The 24616-nt window shown below is 48.6% G+C and overlaps 1 protein-coding gene across 2 annotated transcripts in view; it reads right to left on the bottom strand.

Annotated features, from left to right (window-relative positions):
- The window catches only part of RAP1A (RAP1A, member of RAS oncogene family), a 39535-nt gene extending 15884 nt beyond the window's left edge, over positions 1-23651 (bottom strand). The window contains exons 1-3 of one of the 2 annotated variants that reach the window (XM_048070881.2): positions 23500-23651; positions 5860-5929; positions 1822-1905 (exon numbers count right to left, since the gene is read on the bottom strand). In XM_048070881.2, the coding sequence (XP_047926838.1) occupies positions 1822-1878 (57 nt within the window). In that variant the 5' untranslated portion in view covers positions 1879-1905; positions 5860-5929; positions 23500-23651. Of the gene's footprint in view, positions 1-1821; positions 1906-5859; positions 5930-10562; positions 10984-23499 lie in introns of those variants that run through there. The other variant, XM_013189664.3, reaches the window with a different exon arrangement.
- Between the last annotated feature and the right edge of the window lie 965 nt (positions 23652-24616).

The raw sequence follows: 24616 nt of genomic DNA, 5'->3' as shown, positions 1-24616 counted from the left end.
ACCCTGTGAACTTTTTTCCTGTTCGTGAACCAGCCTTCAGCAAGGGAATGTGACAAACCACTCGTGACATTTTGTCTTTCTGCTAAAACTCAGAGTCTTATTTCATATTCCCAAATGCAGTACTGCTGAGAAAGAAAACTAACTTAACCCACAGGAGTTAAAACAGTGAGGAGGATTCGTAGCGAAACAAGAGCATATTGTAATCTGCACTCCCAGTGAAAACACAGAATTGAAAACAAACACCATGCTCTTTGTTGGGTATTCAGCTTATGCAGTTTGAAGAAAGAAATTTTAAAGTGACCTCCATATTATTTTAAGTCTCACCTTGCCAATACCTGTCAATAAAGTTGGTCATCTTGTAAGCTAAATATTATTCTCCCTCAGCTACTAATTGGCACTTACTGTCCTGCCATAACCATAATGGATCAACACTGCATATGAATTACAATACGTGCTTACTTAGCACCTGGAACTTAACTTTGGTTTACCAGACTTTTCACAATCAACCCACCAGCAGTACGTACGTACAAAAGTTAGGGTCCTCAATGACTTAACCCAATTTGTATCTCTACAGGTGGGAGTACACAAACTCATCGTATACGATAAAGGAAAATACAATCTCCAGAACTTTTTGAGAATAAATTTTGGAAAAAAAAAACTATAGTAAGTATTTAGAAAAATTAAGTATTCACATTTCAACTTTTAAAAGGCCAGTGGTGAATGGGGACTCAGAACTTTATACCAGAAATGAGGAAATTCAAAGTACTTCATATGCTGAAGAGGTTTTATGCACAGCATATTCAGAAGCGCCCTATTTTACCTAGCAAATCCTTCAATATTACATAATAAAACCAAGATAATCAAAAAGAATGCTCACGGAGAAAGCAATGGGGATCACATAAGTTGCTGTGGGAGAACAGAGCATCAAAAATTTTTACTCCTACATCTTGTAAATATTAGGAAGGGATCTCTGAAAGAGTACCTCAAATGTGATACATAATTGAACAATCTTTCCTCTCATTCACCTAGATTCTGCAGGTGATTTGACAGGACTATTAGCAGCCCCTATCAGCAGAATAAAAAACAGTGAAAGAAGCACCCATCTACGAAATGAACGGCTGGTCAGCTATCACCCTCTGTGAAAAGGAACACGGCGTGTTTCCTTGTCTTACATAACTTTACACTTGACCAGTTCTTTGCCCTTCTTGTTGGGGCGAGCTGCTTGACTGATTTGTGATAAATGGGTGACAGAAACCTCTCTTACAATGCTTTACTATCAACTCTGCTATGTAAACCTCTTACTAGAAACAACACAAGCACTTAAGGAGTGCAAAGTGTCATCAGTCTGCTTGTCCCTCTGCTCTGCCTGGAGGCAGCTTGCTATTCCACCCTGGGGTTTCAAGGCCAGACAGCTCCTTCAGGCTCCGTCCGTGATGGAAAATAAACCACCTTCAAGGTGTGCTCCTCGGCAGCAGCCATCGCCAATCCACAGCCACGCAGGGCAAGTCTTGATTCATCCTTCTAGCCTAGGCTAGGCTTTTCATACTTAGGGACGTTCACTTATTTACAGTATTACACATCCGCAGAAAGCAAACATGAAATGCTAACTGTTCTAACAGTGATGAATCACCCGTTTCTTCTCCAAAAACTGACACAAATTCACAGATCCTTCAGCAGCCTAACCATGGCTACCTGGAAGTCACTGCACATAATAAAAGTAGTACAAACATCCCAATACGTTCAATGAGTAACGCCTGCAGCGAGACAGGCCAGTCTGGAAGCTCATGCAGTGGTTTCAGGACCACTTCCTAAGCAACTCACCAAGGCGGACTTCCCCACACCTCCTGAACCAAGGACCACTAGCTTGTACTCACGCATGGTGTGGTCTGTTCAGACACCGATGATCTAGAAGGCAGGAAAAAAAAAAGCAAATGGTTACAAGTGTACCTGTACACACACCTTCACGACACTGTCTTCTGAAAGTAGCAATGTGCTCCTGTTCTCCGGATGCTGCTATGAACAAAAATCTCTACAGGAACAGCTAAGACTGTTGTTTTCTGCATGAATTGCCGACAGCTCCAGTTAATACCAAACAGAACAATAACCAAACTATAGATCCCCCCTCCTACATGTTCAAATATTCAAATGGGCAAACTACACGCAACCCCATACTTCTACAGTGAATCAGCCAACGCAACGCTTCCTTTGACCTTGCCATAAAGCATTTTAATGATTTCAAACTTTGCCCTGGAACTCGCTGCCTCCCAGGTTTTGGGATGCCCGGACCCAGACCTGCCAACCTTCTGCTGTTTGGAAACGGAGAGGATAAATACGGTAACAAACAGTGCCCGGGCACACAGCCCCCTCCCCGCCACACACCCCATGAGTGCCACCTTGCCTCTGCATTCTCAACATTTTACAGCATAAAGCCGCGAGTACAAGACAAGAAAATCAGGTTAGTAAGATGTAAGCAGAGAGGTTTATTTCTCCCGCAGCAGGGCAGGATTTAGGTCAGTATTTTCTCTCTGGAAAGGTCAGCCCGAGCTCGCGGCTGCCAAGGCAGAGCCTCACTGCTCGCCCAGCAAGGCCTGTGCCTTTTTAAGGAAATCTTCCAGCTCCCCGAACGCACTGCGCAGCACCACAAAACTTCTCATTCTCATCGCGATTCCCTGACAAATAAGGCAAGTGACAAAGCTGGCGATAAACATTTTACACTCTGTTTACATTACAGGCCAGGCTGGGCTGTCCCTATCAAGGGCGCTGAGGCAAACAATGACCTCAGCCGCGAACCATCCTCTGCTCCTTCCCGGCGAGATAGCGCTTTCTTCCCAAGTAAGGATTCAGAAACACGAACACTATGAGGCTGGGGAAGTTTCATCTCTCAAAGGCATTTCAAACTAACGTTGCACAGGATTTATGGGTTCGCTGGCTACATCTGAGGACTGGTTTAAAAATAAAGACGTGTTCCTCGTAGTTCCCTGCTGAGCTGCATCACCTTGCTGGCTACCATTAACAACCATCCGCAAAGAACAAGGGATCGCATCTTTAGCCCTGCTGCCGCCTCTTTGCCACGCCGGACAGCTGCCTGACAACCTGTGTTGTGGTTTATATAACCGTTAAATTGGGACTTTTATTTTTTTTTTTTCCCTGTCAGACTCCCAGGGGCCACCTGCCACACGCTCCCCAGGCACATCCCACCAGCACGCCGGCAGCCCCGTGCTGCAGCAGGGGCACACGGCCGCAATATCGGAGACCTGTCCCCAGGACCCTCCTTCCAATCCTCACCCCTCAACCACACTATGTCCTGTGGTCTAAACGGGACACATACGGGTTAAAAAATTAATAAATAAAGCCCACGTGCAGTCGCAGAGGAAGAGGCACCCAAATCCTGTGGCCAGTTTAACACAGCTTTAAGTTCACTTTTACATCAGAAGAACAGGGACAGGGGGCTCGCCTGCCTGTACAGAGGCTCTCATGTAGCCGAGCTGCTCTTCCCTCGCCCAGACGTTAGAGGGAGAATAAAGCAGAAGTCAGCAGCAGCAGCTCATACTTTCAGGCACCTCGGGGCTGTTTTTCTTCAACCCTGGAAGCCGCTATGAGCTTTGGTTGCTTAACTTCACAGAAATTGTGAAACTAAGTCAAACTGAAAGGGATTTTCCAGAATGCTAACTTCAAGTGTCTAAAAACAGAGCAAGCCATGTCTATGCACTATAGTACGCTGACAACAGTTTTGGTTAAGATACTGTCAGCTGCAAGCTCTTCTGCTTGAAAGTTTCCCTGAGAAGTAACATTCACTTCCTTTTTTTTTTCTCTAAGATCATGATTTTGGTTGGGAAAGAGAGGGGAATTCCAATTAGCAATGCTTTTTCCTTTGACAATCCTTAGAAATTAAAAGGGAATGCATTTTTTATAAAGTGTAAATGCAATCTATTGATCTAGTCTATCTTCATCTTCTACGGTTCCACAGTCTGCTCCACCCATGAATGCCCCTGAAAGTAAATCAATCTAAGGGTTAAATTTAGCTGTGAACTCTTTCACTTCTTATTTATAGTAAAAATACTTGTGGGAAACTTTCAGCTGGGAGTAGCACAAGACTAACTTCTCATTTCTTCTCTGCAATATTTGCTGATTTTTTTTTTCAGGTGCAACAGGAAACCAAGATCCTGAAACGCATGAGCCTTATTACTGTAAACTCCACACGCCTTAATTATCTTGTAGCTCTTTCACAAGTATGTTAATGTTATCTGTTTATACAACATGAATGGAGTGCTCCAGAAATTACTATGCCGCATCCTAGCCAACTTTTCGTTTGGCAAACTGTTTATGCCCACCTAAATACAGCAAGACACAGTAGCATTCATTTCCACCCAGAGCTCTGTGTAGTAGACGAGCATGCTGTGAAGCAACAGCAGCATTTCAAAATGGCATGAAATTACGGGTGTTTAGTGTTTCTTTTGATTCGAGAAAAGCCTATGATCACTAAGAAGTGTAAAAAAATAACTTTTTGTCGTTTCACATGTTGCGAAACTGGTCGCATAAGTTCTGAAGGCCAAGGTGCAAAAAGAAAGCAAAAACTAAGTGTGTCATCTTGCTCACGCTCCCCTTCTTCCCTCACGCACAGCCATTGAGGTACAGCAGGACAGGCGTGGGGCAAAGAACAAATTTCACATTAAATACCCTGGCACTGCTCCAAGCAGCAGGCTCGCTCCGCCCTCAGCACCAGACCAGGCTACCGAGCACCTGCACAGCCACTTTAAAATACAACAGTAATAAATCAGTAGGGTCCAGATTGCAGCTACAATAATGAACAAACTTTGCTTCCACACTGCAAAGCACCTGACACCTCAGGATTAATCTCTTCCTTGTTTAACAGGAGCACCTCTTTGCGCTGCCACGAGAGTGCCCAGGCTGCCAGCATCAGCCCCCTCCCGAAGGAAGGGCGAAGATCTCGAGCATCTTGCCCAAAATACCTGGCCTGGGTAACCTTCACGTGGTATCCACCATGAGAACAACTAGCCATATGCACCTCTAACTGTCTACATATCCAAGAGAAACAACTCTCTAGTGCCATTTATCTGCAGCTGGTCAGATGCTTTGAGCACTGATGAAATGGTCCTACTGCAAGAGAACTATGTGGGAACATGTGCCAGGTTCAGTCTCGTTCACAACCCAAATGAAAAATTAACTGCTCCTTATACAAAGGCCTCACCAGCTCATCAAGAAGCCTGTAATTTCACAGAATGTTAGGGATTGGAAGGGATCTTGAAAAAAAAAATTGGGTGGTTGGGGAGAGAAATGCAAGCAAAGAACGCAAACGCGACCCTGTAAAAGGCTGGGTGCAAGAACCTTGCGCTAACCCAAAACGTGGTGTGCACCTTGTGCGATGCGGATGTCTGAGTTCAATTGCACACACCCAAAGAAGGCAGCTTGTATTACTGCTTGCTCCTTCCTCCTCTGAACACTGATAGGGCCATGAGTTGTGTGAGGTAGATACGCTGCTCAGCAGGAGGAAGACAGTGGTAAAGGCACGTGGCTTGATGGTTTTGCATAACTTCATGAAACGTTGGGCATAACTGATGATACAATCCCCAGTAAGATGATAACAAAAGACTTAAATGAACAACAACAAAAAAGAAATTAAAGTAGACACATTCTTGGCTCAGCCTTGGAAAGAAAAACTGTGTACTGTTATTATACGTTTGTATTTTGTACAACAGCAAATAACATCAAGAAGGACAGAACACACTACTTCAGAGTTGCTTTTCTCCACTACAAGAAACAAAGTTCAGACAACTTTTAACTTCAAATGATGCATTATGCATTTATCAATTCTCAAATGAGAACATTAAATACTCGTACCTTGGCATAAAAGATCTCTCATCAGTGTTAACAGCACTACTGAAGTTTTTTCCAGGCTCCCTGCAAGGGACTGAAAAAAAAAAAAAAATTAATTCCTCAGAACATATTTTTCAGATGATAGTGTAGATAAGCATCAAATCCACTCTTCACAGCTTGAAAGCAAAATATGCCTGTTATCAAATTTGCTCTTTACTTTAATCAAGGGAGCTCTACACAATTTCTGAACACTAGAATCAAATTCCCTTAAAAACAAAGCCTCCAGTGCAATTTAACCCTGCTTCTGATAAGTGAAATGTTGGGGGGTCAGGAGAAAACCAATGGCAAAACAGAATTTCTGCTGGACAAAATCATTCAAAAATGCTTTACAAACTGGACTTGCAGCTAAGGTAAACCATGGGAAGGAGACAAAATTGAATCTATTTGGTTAGAAAGCAAAGATCAAGCTCACAACAGCAAAGCTGACACTTGTGCTCAATACAGGACGCCAGCAGCTCCAGCTGCTCAACGCGCTGCCACCTCTTTAGCCTCAGATTTCATTCAGGAGCATGGGTTAATATCTCGCCTTTTTTTTTTTTTTATTAAAATTTTGAGCTCCTGATTTTTGGCTACCAGATCTGATAGCAGTGAAATACAGTCTGCAGACACACAGTAGGAAAAGGTTGCCATCAAAGGGAAAAGTACTTCTCTCTTCTACGCAGTTTTTTTTTAAATCAGCATCTAAAAAGCTTGTCTGTTTGCCTTACATCAATTTTTATTGGCTTTGTGCTGTTGCCACTTCTGTCCACAATCCCTGAATTTGTAATTTGACAACCACATTTACAGGATGCTCACTCACGTTTCCAATCTCACACTTTTTACTGTTTCCCTAGCACTGCCTTCTACCTCGATACCACAGATCTCACCCCCAAATATATGTCTACGTCATCCTCCCTCTGCTTCTGACCATGCATTGTTCAACTGGCCAAGGGACGGGAATTTTAAAGAAGAGTTCAATGACCGATTCCCATTAAAAGCCAACAGCAGCTCAGTATTCCTCTCCCGCAGTTTGTTTTACCCCAAACAAAAAAGACAACTTCATTCTGCGGGAGAGATGCGCGCTGCTCCAGCTTCATCCCCGGGTTTCTGATGGGCTTTTTTCTTCCCAATACGCTCTGCACAAAACCTGCACGACTTCACTTACAAGACAAGCTCAAGTCAGCCTAAACCTGCCTGAGGCTGTACCAAGTTTGCAATGCGTTTTAAGAGATGAAAATTTACTGTACCAAGAACGCAGGAAAAGCAGACTCTAGCAGCTCAGCTACCCTGAGCAATCTTGAAGGGGAGCAACTGCCGCTTAACCACACCCCGACTGCCACGGTGAAATCCAACGACTGTTGCATCCCCTACAAAGCACAGCTATTTTACAGAGCCACGTTTCTCTCTTCCGCCACCGACGCGGTGCCCGCGGGGCCGTGCGCTGCTGGCAGGCCGAGCCGCTCCCCGGCCGCGGCACAGGAAGCCAGGCAGCAGGCACCGATGCTATCGGGGGCCTCTGAAACGGATCCCACACCTCCGCTTCCTCCCCAGCACCTGCACAGCCCCAGCCCGTGGTGGGATGAAGTGGGGTCAGTGCTGGTGGCACTCCGGGACGCCGCCTGAGGAGCATCTGTGAGCCACGAGAAAGAAAATGGCCGGCGGCAGAGCGCAGAGGTGCACCGAGATGGGGGACGTGGCACCCACCGGTCCTCCAGAGCCGGACGAGACCCAGTGCCCCCGCGCACCACAGCACGCCAACTGAAGAGCCATCCCCCCTCAACCGCGTGTTTTACAAGACCGCAGCACCCGCGGTATCACACTCCTCCACTCAGTAGGGCTGAACTCAGCGATACCACTAATGGCCGGGCAGACACAGCCCATCGGCACCACATGGCGAGCCAGGCCACCGAAACGCGTCCCCGGTCCTTAAACCCCAGAGGAGGTAGCCTAGCTTCACGTGGCTGCTGGCTCTCCCTAAGACCATTTCTGAAAGCTCCCAAGGGATAAAAGAACTGCTTGTTAATGCTGAAAATCATGGGAAGCTTAAACGAAAGCCTAGTAATTTGTGTTTTTTTCAAAATATTTTTTTTAGCAGCTCTGCATCCAAAACTGCAGAGCCATGAGCACGTGCCACCTTGAAACCATAGAAAGCAAAATGCTTTAGAAACAGATAATGAAATTTTCAAAATCCTTCTTAAATACTTTTCCAAATACAATAGGAAGCAAGTCTACAGCCAAGCAGTTTGCTCAGGCAGCTCTTGCTGCAAGCATTCACTTGGATCCAGTTTACAGACACCTGAAAATAGGGAATTTTAGCGAAAGTGTTGACACAGGCTCAGCTATGGGACTGAAGACAGATGACAAATCAAGAACCCAGACTGCATTTGCACTTGAGATCAGCAACACACAGCCCTTGGTTCAAAAGGGGGGGGGGAGGCGGAAAGAGAGAAGGAACAGAGAAAAGCGAGGCACTGAACAAGCACAGACAAAACCACAGGCAGAAGCATCAGTTCCTAGAGACACAACGAAATGGCCTCTCCGCGTGCAGCTCAGCAGCGGCGTGCACCGCCGGCTGTTCGGTGTTTTGCTCTGTGCCCAGGAAAGATTCCTGGTGGTGCGGCCAAGACGCGGGCGCAGGGACAGCGACCTCCTCCGCCAGCCCGGCTCGCTCACCGTCCTCACCTCCGTCCTGCCAGCGGTCTGGCCTGCACACACGGAAACCAAGGCGTCTGACGTCCTCAAGGGGAAGCGTGCTGTCAGCATGTTACAGGCTCGGGACGGAAGCACACCGATGGCTGTGGGATCGTCGCCGCCCCGCAGCCCGGCTGCCGCCACCGTGCCACAGCGGGGCAGGTTCCCGGTGCTGCAGCCACGCGTGGTTATTTTTACCCTGGCAGCTCAGCACTGAATCACGGCTACTATAAACAAACCTGTTTAACTTTGAACTTGTAAGTGTTCTTCATGCCAGCTTTTTGAATTACTACAAACTAGGCCATGAAAAGCTGAGGTTTTTTAGTGTTTTTTTTTTTTAATGTCTCCTAAACATTACTCAATGCTCCAAAATCCCTTCTTTAATCACAGCCATGTTTGCAAAACAAACTCAAACCCATCACAAAGGGAAGATTCAAAGCGACCAAAGTGACACCAAATCCAGCAGATCCCCTCTGCGCTGCCACCACCCAGGCGCAGGAGGCAGCGGCCACGGCTGCGGCACCAGAGCCAGGGCAGCTCCCGGCCGCCTGACGGCTCCATTCGCCACCTGCTTTCAGCAGGAATCTGTTACACACCGTGTTCTTGGATATTAAATTACTCAATCAAGTCAAAAGTACATTAAATACTTCCCTAATATTAATCAAAGCTGTCAACAATTATGCAATGGTGGCACGTAAGCTACGGAAACACGATGGGATGAGGGATCACAAATGAAAGGGTGCCTGCAAATCACACAATTAATTAGCAGAGGGCTCTCCCAAAAAAACACTACCATGGACTTACCCTGCTCCTTAGCACAGAATTTACTTACAACATCAGAAATTGCTGCCATGGACGCACTTGCCAAGTCACTGCACCAAGGCAGTCAATCTCCCTGCCTTTAAGGTGCACTGAAAACCTCCCCCGCCTGCCCTGACGCTGTCAACATCAGAAAAATGAGAGGGGAAAAAAAGACAAGACCAAGCAGAAAGCAGGGCTTCAATGTGATTTTCATGCACAGTTTGACAAACTTCCATTCACACAATCTTCAGAGTCTGACTTGACATTATTACTCGTTATTGCAGCTTCCAACACCCAGGTAAACATATATATCACCACTAAATAACCCAACAGGAGGATTATCTTATATATTATGACAAAAATCCCATTCTCAGTTCTATGAATTTAACAGTAAATTATTACCATTTCCACTGACTGCTTTCAGCATCAAATCAAATATAAATCAACGTAACAAGCACGCAGCTAGCTGTACATGTCACCGTGCTGTAAGACGAGCCACCGTACAATGGCTGCATGCATTCAGCCCCTTTAGCTTTATAAGCTTTTGTTCTCCCAAATTTAACTCAAGCGAAAGCCTAGGTTATTTCTGTTAAAAACAAGGAACACATTTCAGTTCCAGGGAGGAGCTTACACTGCCAAATTAAACTGTTTATACTTTGGTAACTTCACCACTGGAGAACAGGGCATTCTGGACACTCGGACCCACGTACTCCTCCGTGGAAGTACAAGCACACCCAGGAACTGAAAAAGCCATAAATGAGATGTGATTCCCTACAGTAGGAATTGGGAATTGAACCTTATCCTGAGCCATTATATAATAAAGTATAAACTGAATTCACTGTTAATAGTGAAAAGTGGAAAAGTGTTTCAATATTACGATATTTCTGAAAGAGAACTTTCACCAAGAATTCATAAATTTACACAAGAGAAGGCAGCAACACCTTAATTACATACCTTGCCCAAGTGAGAGGCACTCACAATTCAGTAATTTAACACTAAAAAGACATACTTTGTTTTGGGTTTGACAGTAAAACAAAACAAAACAACAACCAACAGCTCGTGGACAGAAGCACATGCCAAGAATTCAGCTAACAACAAGCTAAACGAACAAACAGGTATTTGAAGAACGCAAGAGAAAACTACACTGCTTCGAGATATTACTTGAAGTATTTAACTGGAAAAGGTAGGAGACCGACCTTCCGATCCTGCACACATCCATTCTTAAAATCTGAAGTCCCGACCGTCTGCTCCTCCTGAACCACGTCCAAATCGCCAGTTTCTGCATAATTTCACATCTTCTGCGGCGTGCTGTGAAGATTACTGATTCAGGGCCAAAGCCATAAAAGCCTCAGCTGAGAGTAAAGTCCTCTAGCAGCAGAGCAATCCTTTTCGACTTCAGTGCTTTGCTGAAGCGGAGCTCTGAACAAATTAACTGCAGCACACACAACCAGGTCAGAGAGACGACCGTCTTTGAAAACAGCAATCGAGTTGCGGTGTGAAAAAGCGATTTTGTGCACAAACATCTTGAGAACAATCTTCCTCAATCCGTAACCTTTTCTGCAAGCAGCTTCATGCTGAACTCGCAGTTTTAAATATCAAAATGTTTACTTCCATGGAGGCGACTGCCTACTTACTCACTTTAAATTGCTTCTCCAGAGAAGCACTTCAGACAAGGAACAAGTACTTCGGGCAGCTAAAGCCTGCCGTGCTCAAACGGCTAATTTAGTTTTTGTCCTATCGGTCTGCATTTGCAGAAAGTTGCTAGGGACATGCGCCAAGCAGACAAAAGGCAGTGAAAGGGAAGCCAGAAGCAAAACTCCAAGACCGACACACACAGCAGCCCTGAATTAGAACAAGCCACCACGTCACCCGCGGCAGTTGGCAGCCTCCCCCCGGAGGGGCTGCGGCGCTGCCGCCAAGTTCACACCAACGAGCGCTGAGCCGCAACAGGACGGAGGACATCCGCGCACACCGGGCAGATTCAGGGGATAAATTGACTTTCCTCAATTAAATACGTATAAAGCACTCGGAAGCGCTGTGCCGCCAGGCACTGGGGCCTGGATCAGGCCCAGCCGGGTGGGCACGGGGGCAGAGGTCCTGCAGCACAGCGCGGCTGCGCTCGGCCATTCCTCCCGGCTGCTGCAGCGAGCTCGGCAGAGGGCACCGCCACAACACACGGCAGCCCTGGACAGCAGCTCTCTTCCGGAAGAAAAGTCCTTCCCTTCCCTCTTCCCCATCAGCAAAACATGCAAACATTAAAGGGCATACACATCAGGTACAGAATCAGTTTATGGGACTTCCTCCCATCTGTCGTCTACCACGTCCACCACTTGCCACTGATTTTCCTTCCCTCCCCCTTGGAAAAAATGTTCTGACCTTTTTTAATAAGGATTAAATTCCAGACAGAATCTAGGAGGCTCAATCATAGCAAAACACGAACTATATTATACTTGGTAAGAATAATTTGTTGTGCTGATAGTAGCTTGGCAACATTCTTAACTATGTTCTTCCTGGTTTATACAATTAGGGTAAATAAGTGACATGAGGTAGGTAGATTGTCACTGCAATTTTAGCCTGCACTTTAAGTAATTATTTTTATTTCAGCAGTAATAATGACCAGACACCGCTAAATCCCTGTCTTTTTTCTGTTCAAAAAATGGCAGCACGCCCAAGGGAGTATCTTTTATACAAATGACTATCTAGAGTTAAAGTTTGGGGGTTGATTTTATTTTTTTTGTTAACCTCCGTTTTTGTTAAATAAACACAATAAATTTGTTTCACATTCGGAAGGATTTAAAAGTTTTCTTTATCGAAGAAAACACTTTCTTCCCCAGCAAAGAAAACCACTCGAAGCACTTCAGAGCGCCTTGTTTGGTGAACATCCTTCTCCGAGCAGCAGCGCCGTGGGACACGTGTCTGCGCCCAGCACAAGCAACAGACCGAATGCTCGCTTCCCTTCTTTAACCAACGCCTGCTTGCAAGGCCACGCTATGATTTTGTAAATGCTTTTTGAGATTAAACTTGAAACTGATATGTAACTTATGAAGGAATATTTTAACATTCCTTCTGAGCATTCTTAGAAGTCCTGCGCTGTAGAAAGCGCTTGGAACTGATGAGAACGGGGAAAATACATCAAGGCTGCACGAGCAGACGAGGATGCAGCCGGGGCAGCTAAAGCTTACTCGGCTCAGGGAACTCGCTTGCAGCGCAGCAGCAGCGAGCAGATCCAGCAGCCTGGACTGCCACCAGCCACTCGGTTTTATGCAACAGCTCCCCCCATCCTGCACAGACGCTGCAAGGTGCTGGGACACAGAGGCAGCGCCAGGCCTGCACGGGAGGAACAAACGCAGAGCCAGGGGAAGCGGCACGAAGCCGGCACAGCAGCGACCAGGGTGCTGTGATGGCAGCACCCAGCCCTGCAACCTACGGGGTCTCACCTGCTCGTCCCCTCCCTGTCCTTTCACCCCAGAAGGCTTCAGGCGAGTGTGGGCACCCCAGGGGCTGTGGCCACGGAAGCCCTGCTGCTGTGCTCGCTACCAGAAGCTGCCCTGCACCAGGAACGTGCCCGGAGCTCATCAGATCGCACTCCAGGACCGAGGTCAGATGGAGAGCGCAGCACAGCTCCCCCCCCCCAGCTTCTCTTAAACTTGCGGAAGAAGCTGCAGAGGTTTAAACGCTTGAAAACATATTTCTACCCTCTGCTGGTAAACTGGAAGCCCGGTACTACGCCCTTAGGAGCATGTCGCAGGTTAGCGCGGGCACTGCCCGGCCGTTCAGCACAGCAGGCTAACTTACAGGTCCCGAAACCATTACCGCCTTCAAACCTCACTAGCAAAGCTTCAAAAAATCAGCGTGTGCGCGCACACCGAACTCGCAGACTGATCTAAAGGTCAGGTTTGCATACGCAGTCTAGAGATTTTCACTGCCTAAAAATACTTTATTGTACGTCAGCCACGAGCAACCAGTGCACCTTTCCCGCACAACTGCAGCCCCTGGAACATCTGTTTTACCCCGGGTACTTCTGGATGAAAGGGCCCACTCACCACTTGTCAGTGCTGCGCTGCTTGTCAGTTCATACACACCCTCAGCGATGAGCACCCTTGTAACGAGTACCTAAGCGGAGTTAACGATGGATGCATTTGAACACCACCAAGTAGAAGCGTACCTCTTGAGATGCTCTGACGGCAAATTTTCAGGCTCAATGGGAACCTGAATAGCAGCAAGTTGATGTACAGAATTAATTCAAATACAAACAAACCCGCACACCACCAAGGTTCCTTTACTTTTTGTACTAAAATGAAGTTATTTAATGCGCTTAATTGTTGTTTAATCCTTTAGCATTTAACTCAGTCCTGTAATGCTGCTTCCTGGAACCTGGGGACAGAAATTTTCTTTTACAACAAAAGTGAAATTCTCTACTACATGGGGATTTTAACCGAAGGAAGATTCAAAATTTTATTAACAGTTCAGGGCTGGCACCTGAAGGGCATCAGTGAGAACTTTTTTTGGCCAGAAAGGCCCAGAGCTAAACTGCAGGCAGATCTGCACCGGGACTCTTACGGCTCTGCACTCTTAAGTTTTTTAATCCTTCCGAATCTGCAAGGCTTAAAAGAGCAAAACAGCTTTGACAATTCCTCCTGGAATGTCCTATATGGAAGAAAAGAGGTGACACTAACCCATAAAGGAAACAGCTCCAAGTGATTTAAACATTTTTATATGAGCCATTTCAGCATTTATAGGTCAAGCTTGAATACAACCAAAATAGATTATTATACAGCTGTCTTAAAAGAAAAAAAAAAGTCACGGGCAGTTGGACTCGTGCTCCAGAAGCAGAGATGCTATGTTTAACTCACAGGGGAGGAGACAACCCACGGCAGCTAACCCGCGAGCAGGATGAGCGTCGCTGCCATCAGCCAGTTCCTCCCCTCCACCTCAGTACTCAAACAGGAACAAAAAAGTCACTCTCTTTTTAGTCTTTGAAATGATAAGACATAAGGCAATAGGAAAAAAAAATTCTCTCCCATATTAGTATGCAAATGTGTTAAACATATGGCCTGGAGACAGTCAGTTCTGTACTCTGATCGAGACCTTAGAACACGCCGCACTCAATCTGAATGTTAATTGCCGTTATCTGCAATTCCTGCGCTTCCCGTTTTGGTTAGGACACCTTTTCATCAAAGTCAAACCCCCCATTTCGCTGTTTTTTCTCGAGCAACTCAGAAATGCTAAATCAGCCATACAAACGCAGGGACACTACAGCCGCTGACTTTAAAAGATATTTATTTCAATAAACTTTTGTCTGTACAGATGCGGTTTGTATGAACTTGGCACTGAAGTGCCAATAAAAAAAAAAAAAAAAACAAACAAAAAAACAGAAGTTTCAGCCTCGCAGTTCCATGGAGATTCCTTGGTTTTCCAACACCGGGTCCCTGACACCTGCTACCAGCATGTTCAGTCACCCCGCTGCACTGCTCAGACCGGCCTTAGTGCTAAACTGCCTCACACTCAATGCTGTGCCCGTGATAAGGGTTTCGAGCAAACAAAGATAATAGCAAAAAAAATATAAAATATAAAAAAAATAGCAGAGACAGGCTGCAGAGCACTGAAATCACAGAATAAAGGGAAAGACATGCTTTCTCAGAATCCACACCATTGAGGAAAATGCCCTGGAGCATTAAAACATCTCTTTGATCATTTTAAATGAGATTCCTGAAAAAGCTTTATTCTAAATTTGAGTGCATTCTGGTGATCAATATGCCAATGCAGTGGATTCATGAAAAAACACAAAGCCAGAAAGTCATACTGATTACAATATTATTATACGTAATCTGATGAGTTAAAAGCCCTAAATGCATGAATATTTCATGAGAAAGGCTGTTTGGAACGGTTTCAGTCTGTAACTTTAATCTTAATGTTATTTTCATCTACAATTAGTGTTATAATCCAAAGCATGTGAAAGCAACAATTGGCTAAGTCTATGCCATCTTCACCTGTGTTTGTTTCCTAAATCCATCGGATTTCTGTTCTTCACCCCGGTAACAGGACAAACACATCAAACCCCAGGGCACGGCAAGACGTGCTGGGATGGGACTGCTTATGCAGAAAGGAGAATTGCACCAGAAATAACCCTACCCAATGAACTACGGTTTACTTTCAACTATCATGTGATAGGTGACATATAAAAGGCGTTATTCTGCACGTCAGCTGTCTGTAATGAAAGTTTTTCACTTCCCAGCAGCCCCTCCCTACGACTTTAAGTTTATTTGCATTAGAGAAAAGGATATTACATAAAAAGCAACATAAAAGGCACTGCAACCAATACAGCCAGCCCAACTGCTCTTCCCACATACTTCGTGCTTTCCAGAGTAAGGGTCTACTTGCAACTAACGTGTTAAAAAAAGTGAGAGAGATCCAATTCCATAGGGCACATTCGCGTGGACCAGCGCTGGCAGCGGCCTTACTCCTGGAAGCAGAGCCGCTCACTTCCACTGCAGCCAGCCAGAGCTGCGGATGCGCAGATCTTCTGAAGAGCAGATTTTACAGCTATGAGCTCACACACAACACCCTCATCTAAATACGACAAATACGACTTTTTCTCAGTATTAGAACGCTCCGGGACACCACTTTGGATCCAACAAAACTCCCAAACGTTCCGGCAGGCCTTGAGTTTGCAGCTCTAGCCACTCAAAAGCGAACTGCAACCGGCCTGCTTTCCGGCACCGCTCCAGAAGCGGCGTTACGCAACGCGACCGATTGACAAACCTGCCAGCGCCGTGCTGCTGGTGCAGCGTGTTTGCAAAAAGCACTCTTCTGACAGGGCGACAATTACCCACTGCAGAAACGCTCGTCCTGCTCCTTACGCGAGCGCTTGAGGCACCACGGCAGCGTGCATTTTGACCGTCTCACTTCGGTGATTAATAAAGATGTTTCGGTCATAACACAGCCACTGCTGGGGACGCGCTCAGACCTCCCGTTTCAGTGCCCAGATGGACGTAAACCCTTTCAATCTTATCAATATTTAAAATAAATAATAAACCGCAGTGACTCAGGCCACCTGCTCAGCAGGACTGCTATTGCCCGGCTGCCCCTGTTTTCAGTCAAACACAACCAAAGGGACGAGGAAAGCCAAGTTACCCGTCCGCAGTCACGGCTGCGAGCAGCCCTGCACCTTCCATCTCCGCTGCCTGCCCTCTCCTACCCGTTTCTCCCTCGTTACAAAAACCCGCGGAGGGTCAGACCTTCCCTCCAACAAAGGGGTTTGTTCGGTAAAAGGAAACAAACAAACAAGAGTTTTCAAAACACAGCAAGGCCTGCTTTTGTCAGCATCTGGATTTCTCAATCAAAGGAATTAAATATGCGCCTTCGCCGAGGTTCAGGTCAAGCCACTACAAATGCAGCGAGGAAGCGCCTGTTCAGGTATAGCAGGTATTTCCCAACACCCAGCACCCAGTACCTGCTGGACCACTTGCAGCAGGAGCAGCAGCGAAGATCAAAACATTGTCTTCATGTGGCCGCATTCAGATTCATGCAGATCTCTCCTACCTGCTACAATCAGTTGACACTGTGAGAAAAGAGCACGCCGTCGTGCCCAGTGGACTACTATCACAAACAGAAGCAGAAACAACACAAACAGCTTTAAATCTCATCTTTAATTAGATGTACTGCCTGCTACAGTGTTCTGAGTGTAACCTGCAGATATAGAAGTTATAAAACCCCAAACAATTGGTGATCAAAATGAAGGAATGTTTCTAGTGTCCCATTTCTTCCCACACACACCTCAAAGGATCTTCCCACAAGAGATGAATGCAACGTAAGTTTAAACACACCGTTTCTGATTAGGAATGTAACACTCGGGCAGTGCCTCCTCCTTGAACACCACCCATCTTCCCACAGCCTCCTCAATTTCAATATCATTAAATGGACTACCTGAGACAACCTTAATTACTGCAGCATTTGCAAAGGGAGAAGCGATCTCAGTAACCAGTTTCTGCCCCGTGCAGAGCTTTATAAATCAAAACTCGTTGCACACCGAGCCTGGAAGTGAAATAGCATCAGTAGGCCTAGCACCGCAGGGACGTGCTGCAGCACAAACACCGGGCACCAGCAGCGGGGCGGGCACCGTGCCCTGCACGATGCTCCACTGCTGCTCGGGTCCGTACAACCTCCCTGCACTCCCCCTTCTCCAGAAGAGGGGAGCTCAGAAGACAGGCAGTAATTAACAGAGTTATCACTGCCACAGGAAAGCAAGGGTAGTTTCCAGTAACGAGCCTTTTATCCCTCTGAGAGGTGTCGGGCAGCCAGCAGACGTGTCAAACCAACACACAGGTGATCTCTGAAAGGTCACCAACACAAGCAGCTGAAAACAAGCAGCAAGGACCCTGAAGTTGTTTCAACAGAAAGGCAGCTTGGTATCAACTCCCCAAAAACACAAGCTGCTCCTTGCAGACCGCAGCCTGTTACCCCTGGGGGGAGGGGGGCAGGAAAGCAGGGAGCCGCTGCGTTACCTGTACTGCAGGACTGACAGAAAGATGCTGCCGAAGTCACACGTAGTCACGAGCAGCAGGTTTTGACCATTTTAAGTCAATTTAAGTGTCAGCTGCTGCCGAAAGGGGTATTCTCCTGTTCTCTCTGCAGCTCCTTCCCTCCACCAGCACTGGTGCTTGCACAACCACTCAGTGAGTCAGAGCAAGCACCGATCTGGCTGAAAACTACCTCTATATTTCTTGGGCAGGCTCAGCTTTCAGCTAGCTCAGCTCCTTGAGTTACCCCAACAGCGAAGAGCACGAGTGGCACAGCATGGGAAACGCCGGGGTGCACGACACGTGCGAGCTGCATGCGGTGACCACAAAACCCAGCCCGAAGCTCCGAAGGTAGCGGTGCCGTGCGAACCCTGCGAACCCGAGGGCAGCCCGGACCACAAAACACCTCTCCTAAGGCCTCTGCCCCGACCCCTGCTCCAGAGGGGGCCGCCTGCCCTTCCTTTCCTCTGGCGTCCCCCTCGCTGCAACCCGGGCCGCTCCTGCCAAGCGACGTGTCCAACGTTCCTCGGGACCTACCCTGCTCATCTGCACAGCAGCGTCTGTCAAATATTCTCATTTTCCTTTGCTTCTAACGCTACAGGGTAAACCGGTCTGCGCAGGCATTAAAAACCTCCACTTCGTGTGCCATGCCACAAGTCATCGGAAAAACCATTTTTTGCACATGGAAGACGCTACCTACAAAAACACAAGTTACCTCCTCTGCCCCTCCGGGCTGTCACCCACAGCGAATCCACTCCGACCCTGGAGGATGCTTTTCCATGGCCAGCTCCGACACAGGAGGGAAAACAAATTAACCCTGAACACACGAGGCTGGCGCCTCAACGCTTGCTCTAATGCTTTTTAATCTCGTAGCTGCTTTCAGTCCTGGTGATACTTTATGAAACACAACATCCCGTTTCATGCACTATATAACCAGGTTTCTCCTAAAAACCTTACATTAACAAATGCTAAGTCGAATGCCAGGTTTTCTAGCTGAGTAGCAGCCTAAAAAGTATATTATTAAAAAACTCAGCAATATAGCTAGGAAAAACAGCACGTACTCTAAAAATCTTGTCTGTTTTATAAATCAAAGGAAGCCATTCATTCTGGAGAGCCTGTTTAAGCACAAGCAGTCGGTCCCTTTGCCGGTCTCAGCGCTGCGACCTGGCCTGAAGCTGCCACCTCCCTCCGCTGGCAGCTGGGACCTGCCGGGCACCCGGACGCAAACACAGACCGCAAAACCTCACCGGCCACACGGCTCAGACCAGGGCACAACAACCTCGGGTCAAGTCAGAACACAGGACTGTCGCGCACACAAATCTAAACTGCATCAGGCCTGGACTGTCAAAGGATATTCAAGTACGTTATCACTCTTGCACTAACTTTCCTAGGGGGTAGAGGGCTTGTAGTGAAGAAAGCTAAGCACTGATACACAGAAATAACGTCAGATGTGGCTAGATTCTATTTTTTTCAACATGTGAGTTTTAAGTAAATACGCAGGCTAATCAAAAGTTATTTCTATGTCAATATATTTATATAAAAAGTACACCCACAGACAGCTTACATTGCTCCAACATGGATTTTTTTCACTCTACTATTAGTCAGTGTTGGGGACGCTAAAATGGATCAGTTGGTCTCCTAACTGCTTCCTGCTTCCAAGTGCTCCTGACAGCTCAACGATTAAAAAAAAAGAAGAAACTGACAATGGGAAAGCAAAGGAGTTAAATCTGTGACATGCCTTAGAGCTCTAATCTCATACACAACTGCAAAGGATGAAAACATCTACTACTGCTTCTAACTGTACAGCTTTAGAAAAAAAAAAAAGTCAAGCATTCTGGGAAATGCTTTACCCATGAAAACTGTCTCTCCCCTACTGGACTACCTAATGAAATTTACCGCTTGTATACCTAGGACTGAAATAAATCTACTTCACCATTTTTATGAAACAAAATAGACTGAACCTGATTATATTTGCAACACTAGCAGTGGAGAACATACTGTATTTTCTACGAACATCAGAGAGCTCAGAGCCGTACTCGCATTCCAATCTGTGCCTTTACGAACAAAAAGCTAGGTCCTCCTTTACCCTTTCTGCACTCGTGATGCCAGGATATAACCCATGGAGAACACTGGTTGAGAGGTGAACTTTTTAGGACATTAACACGCACCCAAAAAGCAGTCCAGGAACCGGAATGGTCTCAAATCCTGGCTGCCACCACACTTCAGTACTGAAACAAATAAAACCAAGCACCTCACATGGGTTTCAGCACCTCAACAAGACAGGCTGGATCAAACAAGAGAGCTCAGCAAGAGGAAGTTTCCTTTCCAACTTCCTAACATCCTTACTTATCTGAGCCATTAGGAGTCACGTCTGCATGATCAGTAGCTTTTGCAAAGTGCAAACACAAATGCACAAGTAAAAAATTGACCCTGGGGTTTATGAGCACCCTTTTAACAGGATGTTTTCATTACAGTTCTGTTTAATAACCTATCATCTACTGAATATAAGAAACAGTTCAATTAACCTAAGAAAAAGATCAGCAAACTGAGCGTAACTACTGGACATTAGGATCATACACAACTGCAGCTGAATTGTTACGTGAACTTATGCTGCTACAGAATAAACAAGCCCTTTAATCTGAGTAAAAGCAAATCAATAACTACTACAGAGCTCAGCATAATGTGAATTCAGGCTGTACTCTAACCCCCACACCCACTAACTGCTCTTGGGGAAAAAAAAAGTCAATGCAAAAAAAAAATCCAAACACAACCCCAGGACTTGGCTGGGTTTTAAAAGTCAGGTCTCTCTCGAATCTGCTTCTGCAGAATGAAACACGCCCAGTTACTAGAAGTGCTTGATGTTTAACATTACTCTGGCACATCAGAAACGAAAAGCAATAAAATAGGAAGTCTCTCGCATTAATATCCTGAAAAGTTTTCATGTGCCACCAAGTACACTGCGCGCACACATGGTTCAAGACGAAACACTGCAACGTATTAGTACAAACAAACGTTTGGAGTTGTTTATGTCTCCAGATTGTGATTTAATATAAAACTAAAACTTTGACATTAGAGTAGCTCCACATGTTTCACTGCTGTCATTTAATTACAGTTCAATTTCTCTTAAGAACAGACAGTGCCCTCAGACTGGATGAGCAAACGTGAAATGGATCACAAATAGTTTGTGTCTGTATTCTTGCAGCTTATGGTTTCAAATATAAACTATTTTGATAAATTGCATAAACATTAGTCTCTAAATAAAAGCATTAACGTGTCACTGGCATTACACTGTGCTAGTAATTTAGTCCCTGTTTGGCACGCAGTCCTCAAAATCTTCGGCAAAGCTACTTACCCTACAAACCGCCAGCCCAGAGCCAAGATGCATGATGACAGCCCCGGCTCCTCGCTTCGCCGAGGCTGCGGACGGCACCTCCGGGCTCTTCCAGCCCGCCTGGGCCCCCCAACACCGCCCAAATGTCTTTTGCACCGCGCACAGGCCCTGGCCCAGCCAACTGCGCCCTGCTGGACACGCTGTCCTGCGAGAGCGGGGCCGTAGGCAACATCTGTTTGTAGGAAGCACAACTCACTTCCCTGCGACGATCTCGGTCTGACAGAACACAACTACTCCCCTCTGCCTGCTGCGTGATGGGGCGAAAATCCTGCGCATGAAAACAGATTATTTTTAGATCCGTCCACGGGAGCGCAGCGCTTCCTGCCGACTCCGCCTTGGCGAACGATGGGCGCGTTCGCAGCCCATCTCCGCGCCGAAGGGACGCTCTGCTGGGCCAGGACGGGCGATTCCCCATCTCCAGCCCTGCATTAAAAACTTCTGGCGGAATCCGGGGTCAGGCTTCAGGCAATCGTGTCAACAAACCGATGACTTTTTTTTTTTCTGCCACGACGATGAACAGAACCTTAAATATTTTTATTTATAACGCTGATTTTTTCCATAGCAACACGACGCGAGCATGGCATTCCCAGCGTAATGAAGTCACTATAGCAACACGATAATGATGTCAGAACAATCAGAAAGTATTTCATACTTTGGGCATGGTGACCTACACCGCTTCTGTGAAATAATGAAGTCGCAGATACCACAAAAGCATGGGTGTTGCATTTAAAACTTCCCTCTGCATTGCCTCATTTCTGATAACTTCTCAGACAGGCACACGCCTCTGACTGGTAACGCGTTACTTTCTGTTTCTCCCTGGCTGTGTCCACAACTGTCCAAAAGCCTCAGAACTCCCACGTTAAATGTCTGCCTGAACCCGAGGGCCGTGCTAGCACCAGTGAGAACTCCTGACAGATTGCTTCACGCAGAAAACGCACCACCAAAACCCAAACCAGGGGAATATTTCATAGTAGAGGCAGCGACTCAGTTAAGCAGCCAGTTCCCTCCACGCAATAATCCGCTGTCTCTTTCTATTTTGAACAATACTGCTACTCAAACAAAATTACAGAAGCGACAGAAACGATAAGAAGCGCTGACAGGACGCTCTGAAAGCGGACAGGCACTTTCAAACGAAACAACTGCTTTAAGAAATGCCGTCGCCCTTGTCAAGTCACTGAAGGAACAAGCAGCAGTTTCCATGGCGTGCCCTTCCTGCTCGCTGCTCTGCCCGGGCCGCCAGCGAAGCAAAGTCCCGAGAGCCGCCCTCAGCTCCGCTCCGCAGGGCCAGGCCGAAGTCCTCCGGCCGGAGCACGGGGCGCTGCTCGGGGCACGGCACCCAGGGGAGCCCCGCACCCAGGGGAGCCCCGCACCCAGGGGAGCCCCGCACCCAGGGCCCGGCTCCTCCCGACCCGGCCGGGGGAGGCGCGGCGGCCGCTGCGGGGCTGGACGGGGCCGGAGGCCGCCGCCGGGCGGGAGCGGCCTGCGCCGGGGCCCGGCGGGGAGCGGCGGGGGGGCCTCGGCCAGGGCGAGGAGCGGAGCCACCGGGCCCTGACCGAGCCCCCCCCGGCAGCACCCAGCCTCTCCCCGGCCCCTTCTCCCGCTCGGTTCCGGCCTCGGCCCCGTTCGCCTCCGGTGTCGCCGGGGCCGGGAGCGCCCCTCGCTGCGTTCCGCGCCCCGTGGCACCGCCGGGGGCTGCGGGACGCCCACCCGGCCGCGGCAGGCACCGGAGGAATCCCGGTGATTTCCCGGGGCGCAGCTGCACCCCTCCGGGGCTGGGGCCGGGAGGCTCCGGAGGCGGCCTCAGCCCCGGCCCCGACCGCGCTACACCCCGCCAGGGCCGGCCCAAGATGGATGGCCGGGGGCCGGGCAGCCCCGCAGCGGGACGGGACGGGACGGCAGCCCCCCGCAGCCCCCGGGCACCCGCCCCAGCGGGGCAGGGGCCGTGCAGCCGCCGCCACCCCCCGGCCGCGGGCAGGGCAGCGCCGCGGCCCCCCGGGAGCAGCGCTCGGCCCGCCCGCGCTGACACCGCCCCGGCCCCGGGGGCGAGGGCAGGGCGCCGCGGCCCCCCCTGCGGCCCGAGCCCCGGGGCCGTCCCCCCGCCCGGCCCGCTCCGTCCTCACCGCGGCCGGGGCTCAGCGGGGGCGCCCGGAGCCGCCCGCGGGACCCCCCCCGCCCGCGCCCCGCTTCCCGTCCCCTTCCCCCGCCGCCCTCCGCCCCGCTCACCGCCGCCTGCCGGGCCGCCCGCCGCCGCTCGGCTCGGGGCTCGGCTGCTGTGCGCGGCGGCGGCGGCGCCTCCGCTCCGCCCTCACCGGCCGCGGCCTGGGGAGGAGCCAGCGGGGCGGGACCGGGCCGGGGCCGGGGCCGGGGCGGGGCCCGAGAAAAGTTCCGGGCGGCGGCAGGCGGCCCTGCGGAGCCCCCGCGGGGACCGGGCAGGTGTCGGGGTCCGGACCGGGCACTCCGGTGCCGCCCCGGGTGGAGGCCGCCCGGCTGAGGGGCCCGGGCCCCGGCCTCCCACTGCTGCCTTGGGAGGCCGAACGGTGCCGTGGCCCCGCTGCTGCCTTTGCACCCCCTGCTCCGGTCGCACCGGGACCCCCCCGGGCCTGCGGGGACCCCCCGCAGCACCCCGCTCCTCGCCCAGCCCCGCACACCGCCACAGCGGGCGAGAGGGCGCGGGTGCTTGGGCAGGCAGAAGGGAAGGAGCGCTGGCTCTGGGTGACAACAGGCCTGGCAGGGACCGAGCAGATAATTAGGCCGAGAGCGTTTCTTTATCAAGGCAGGCGTCCTGACAGCAGAGCAGGGTGGGGTGTGCTGCCCGCGCAGGGCGTACCGGGGCTGGGAGCTCCCCCGGCGGAGCTGCCGTCATCCGGGCAGCTTTTCAACCTAAAAAATGTTTTCTGAAACAGCACTTTAGTAGTGTAATTTTTTTAATAATGCAGCCATAAAGGATTAAGAACTGTAATACTGAAATATACGTATAATAGAGTTGTAATCAAGGAGAATATGAAATGCAGAAAGTGGAAGCAATACATACTGCGATGTCATCTTTCTGTCACTGGGACTCTGAGTGGCAGCAGCTATGCCTTAAAGGGTCAGAAGTTCACCACATTCACTGCATAGGGCCCTGTGTTCTGTGACCAGTTAGGTCATTTCCCTGGTCCTAGCACAAACTGTAATTCAGCTGTACAGTACAGTGTACGTACACTTAAGAAAAGCTAATGTCAACAATTAATTTCAATAAATTGGAAATAAAAACGTTACTGCTAGTTGAAATGTCTAAGTGCCCCAAGAAGAGCTGTAACTGCATGGTTTGGCTGTATAGCTCTGAGTGCCACAATGCAGA

This window comes from Anser cygnoides, chromosome 25 (assembly GCF_040182565.1).
Source record: "Anser cygnoides isolate HZ-2024a breed goose chromosome 25, Taihu_goose_T2T_genome, whole genome shotgun sequence".
In the NCBI taxonomy this organism is placed as follows: Eukaryota; Metazoa; Chordata; class Aves; order Anseriformes; family Anatidae; genus Anser; species Anser cygnoides.
Note: the sequence above shows the minus strand (reverse complement) of the source record. Positions and strands in the feature narration are given on the sequence as shown.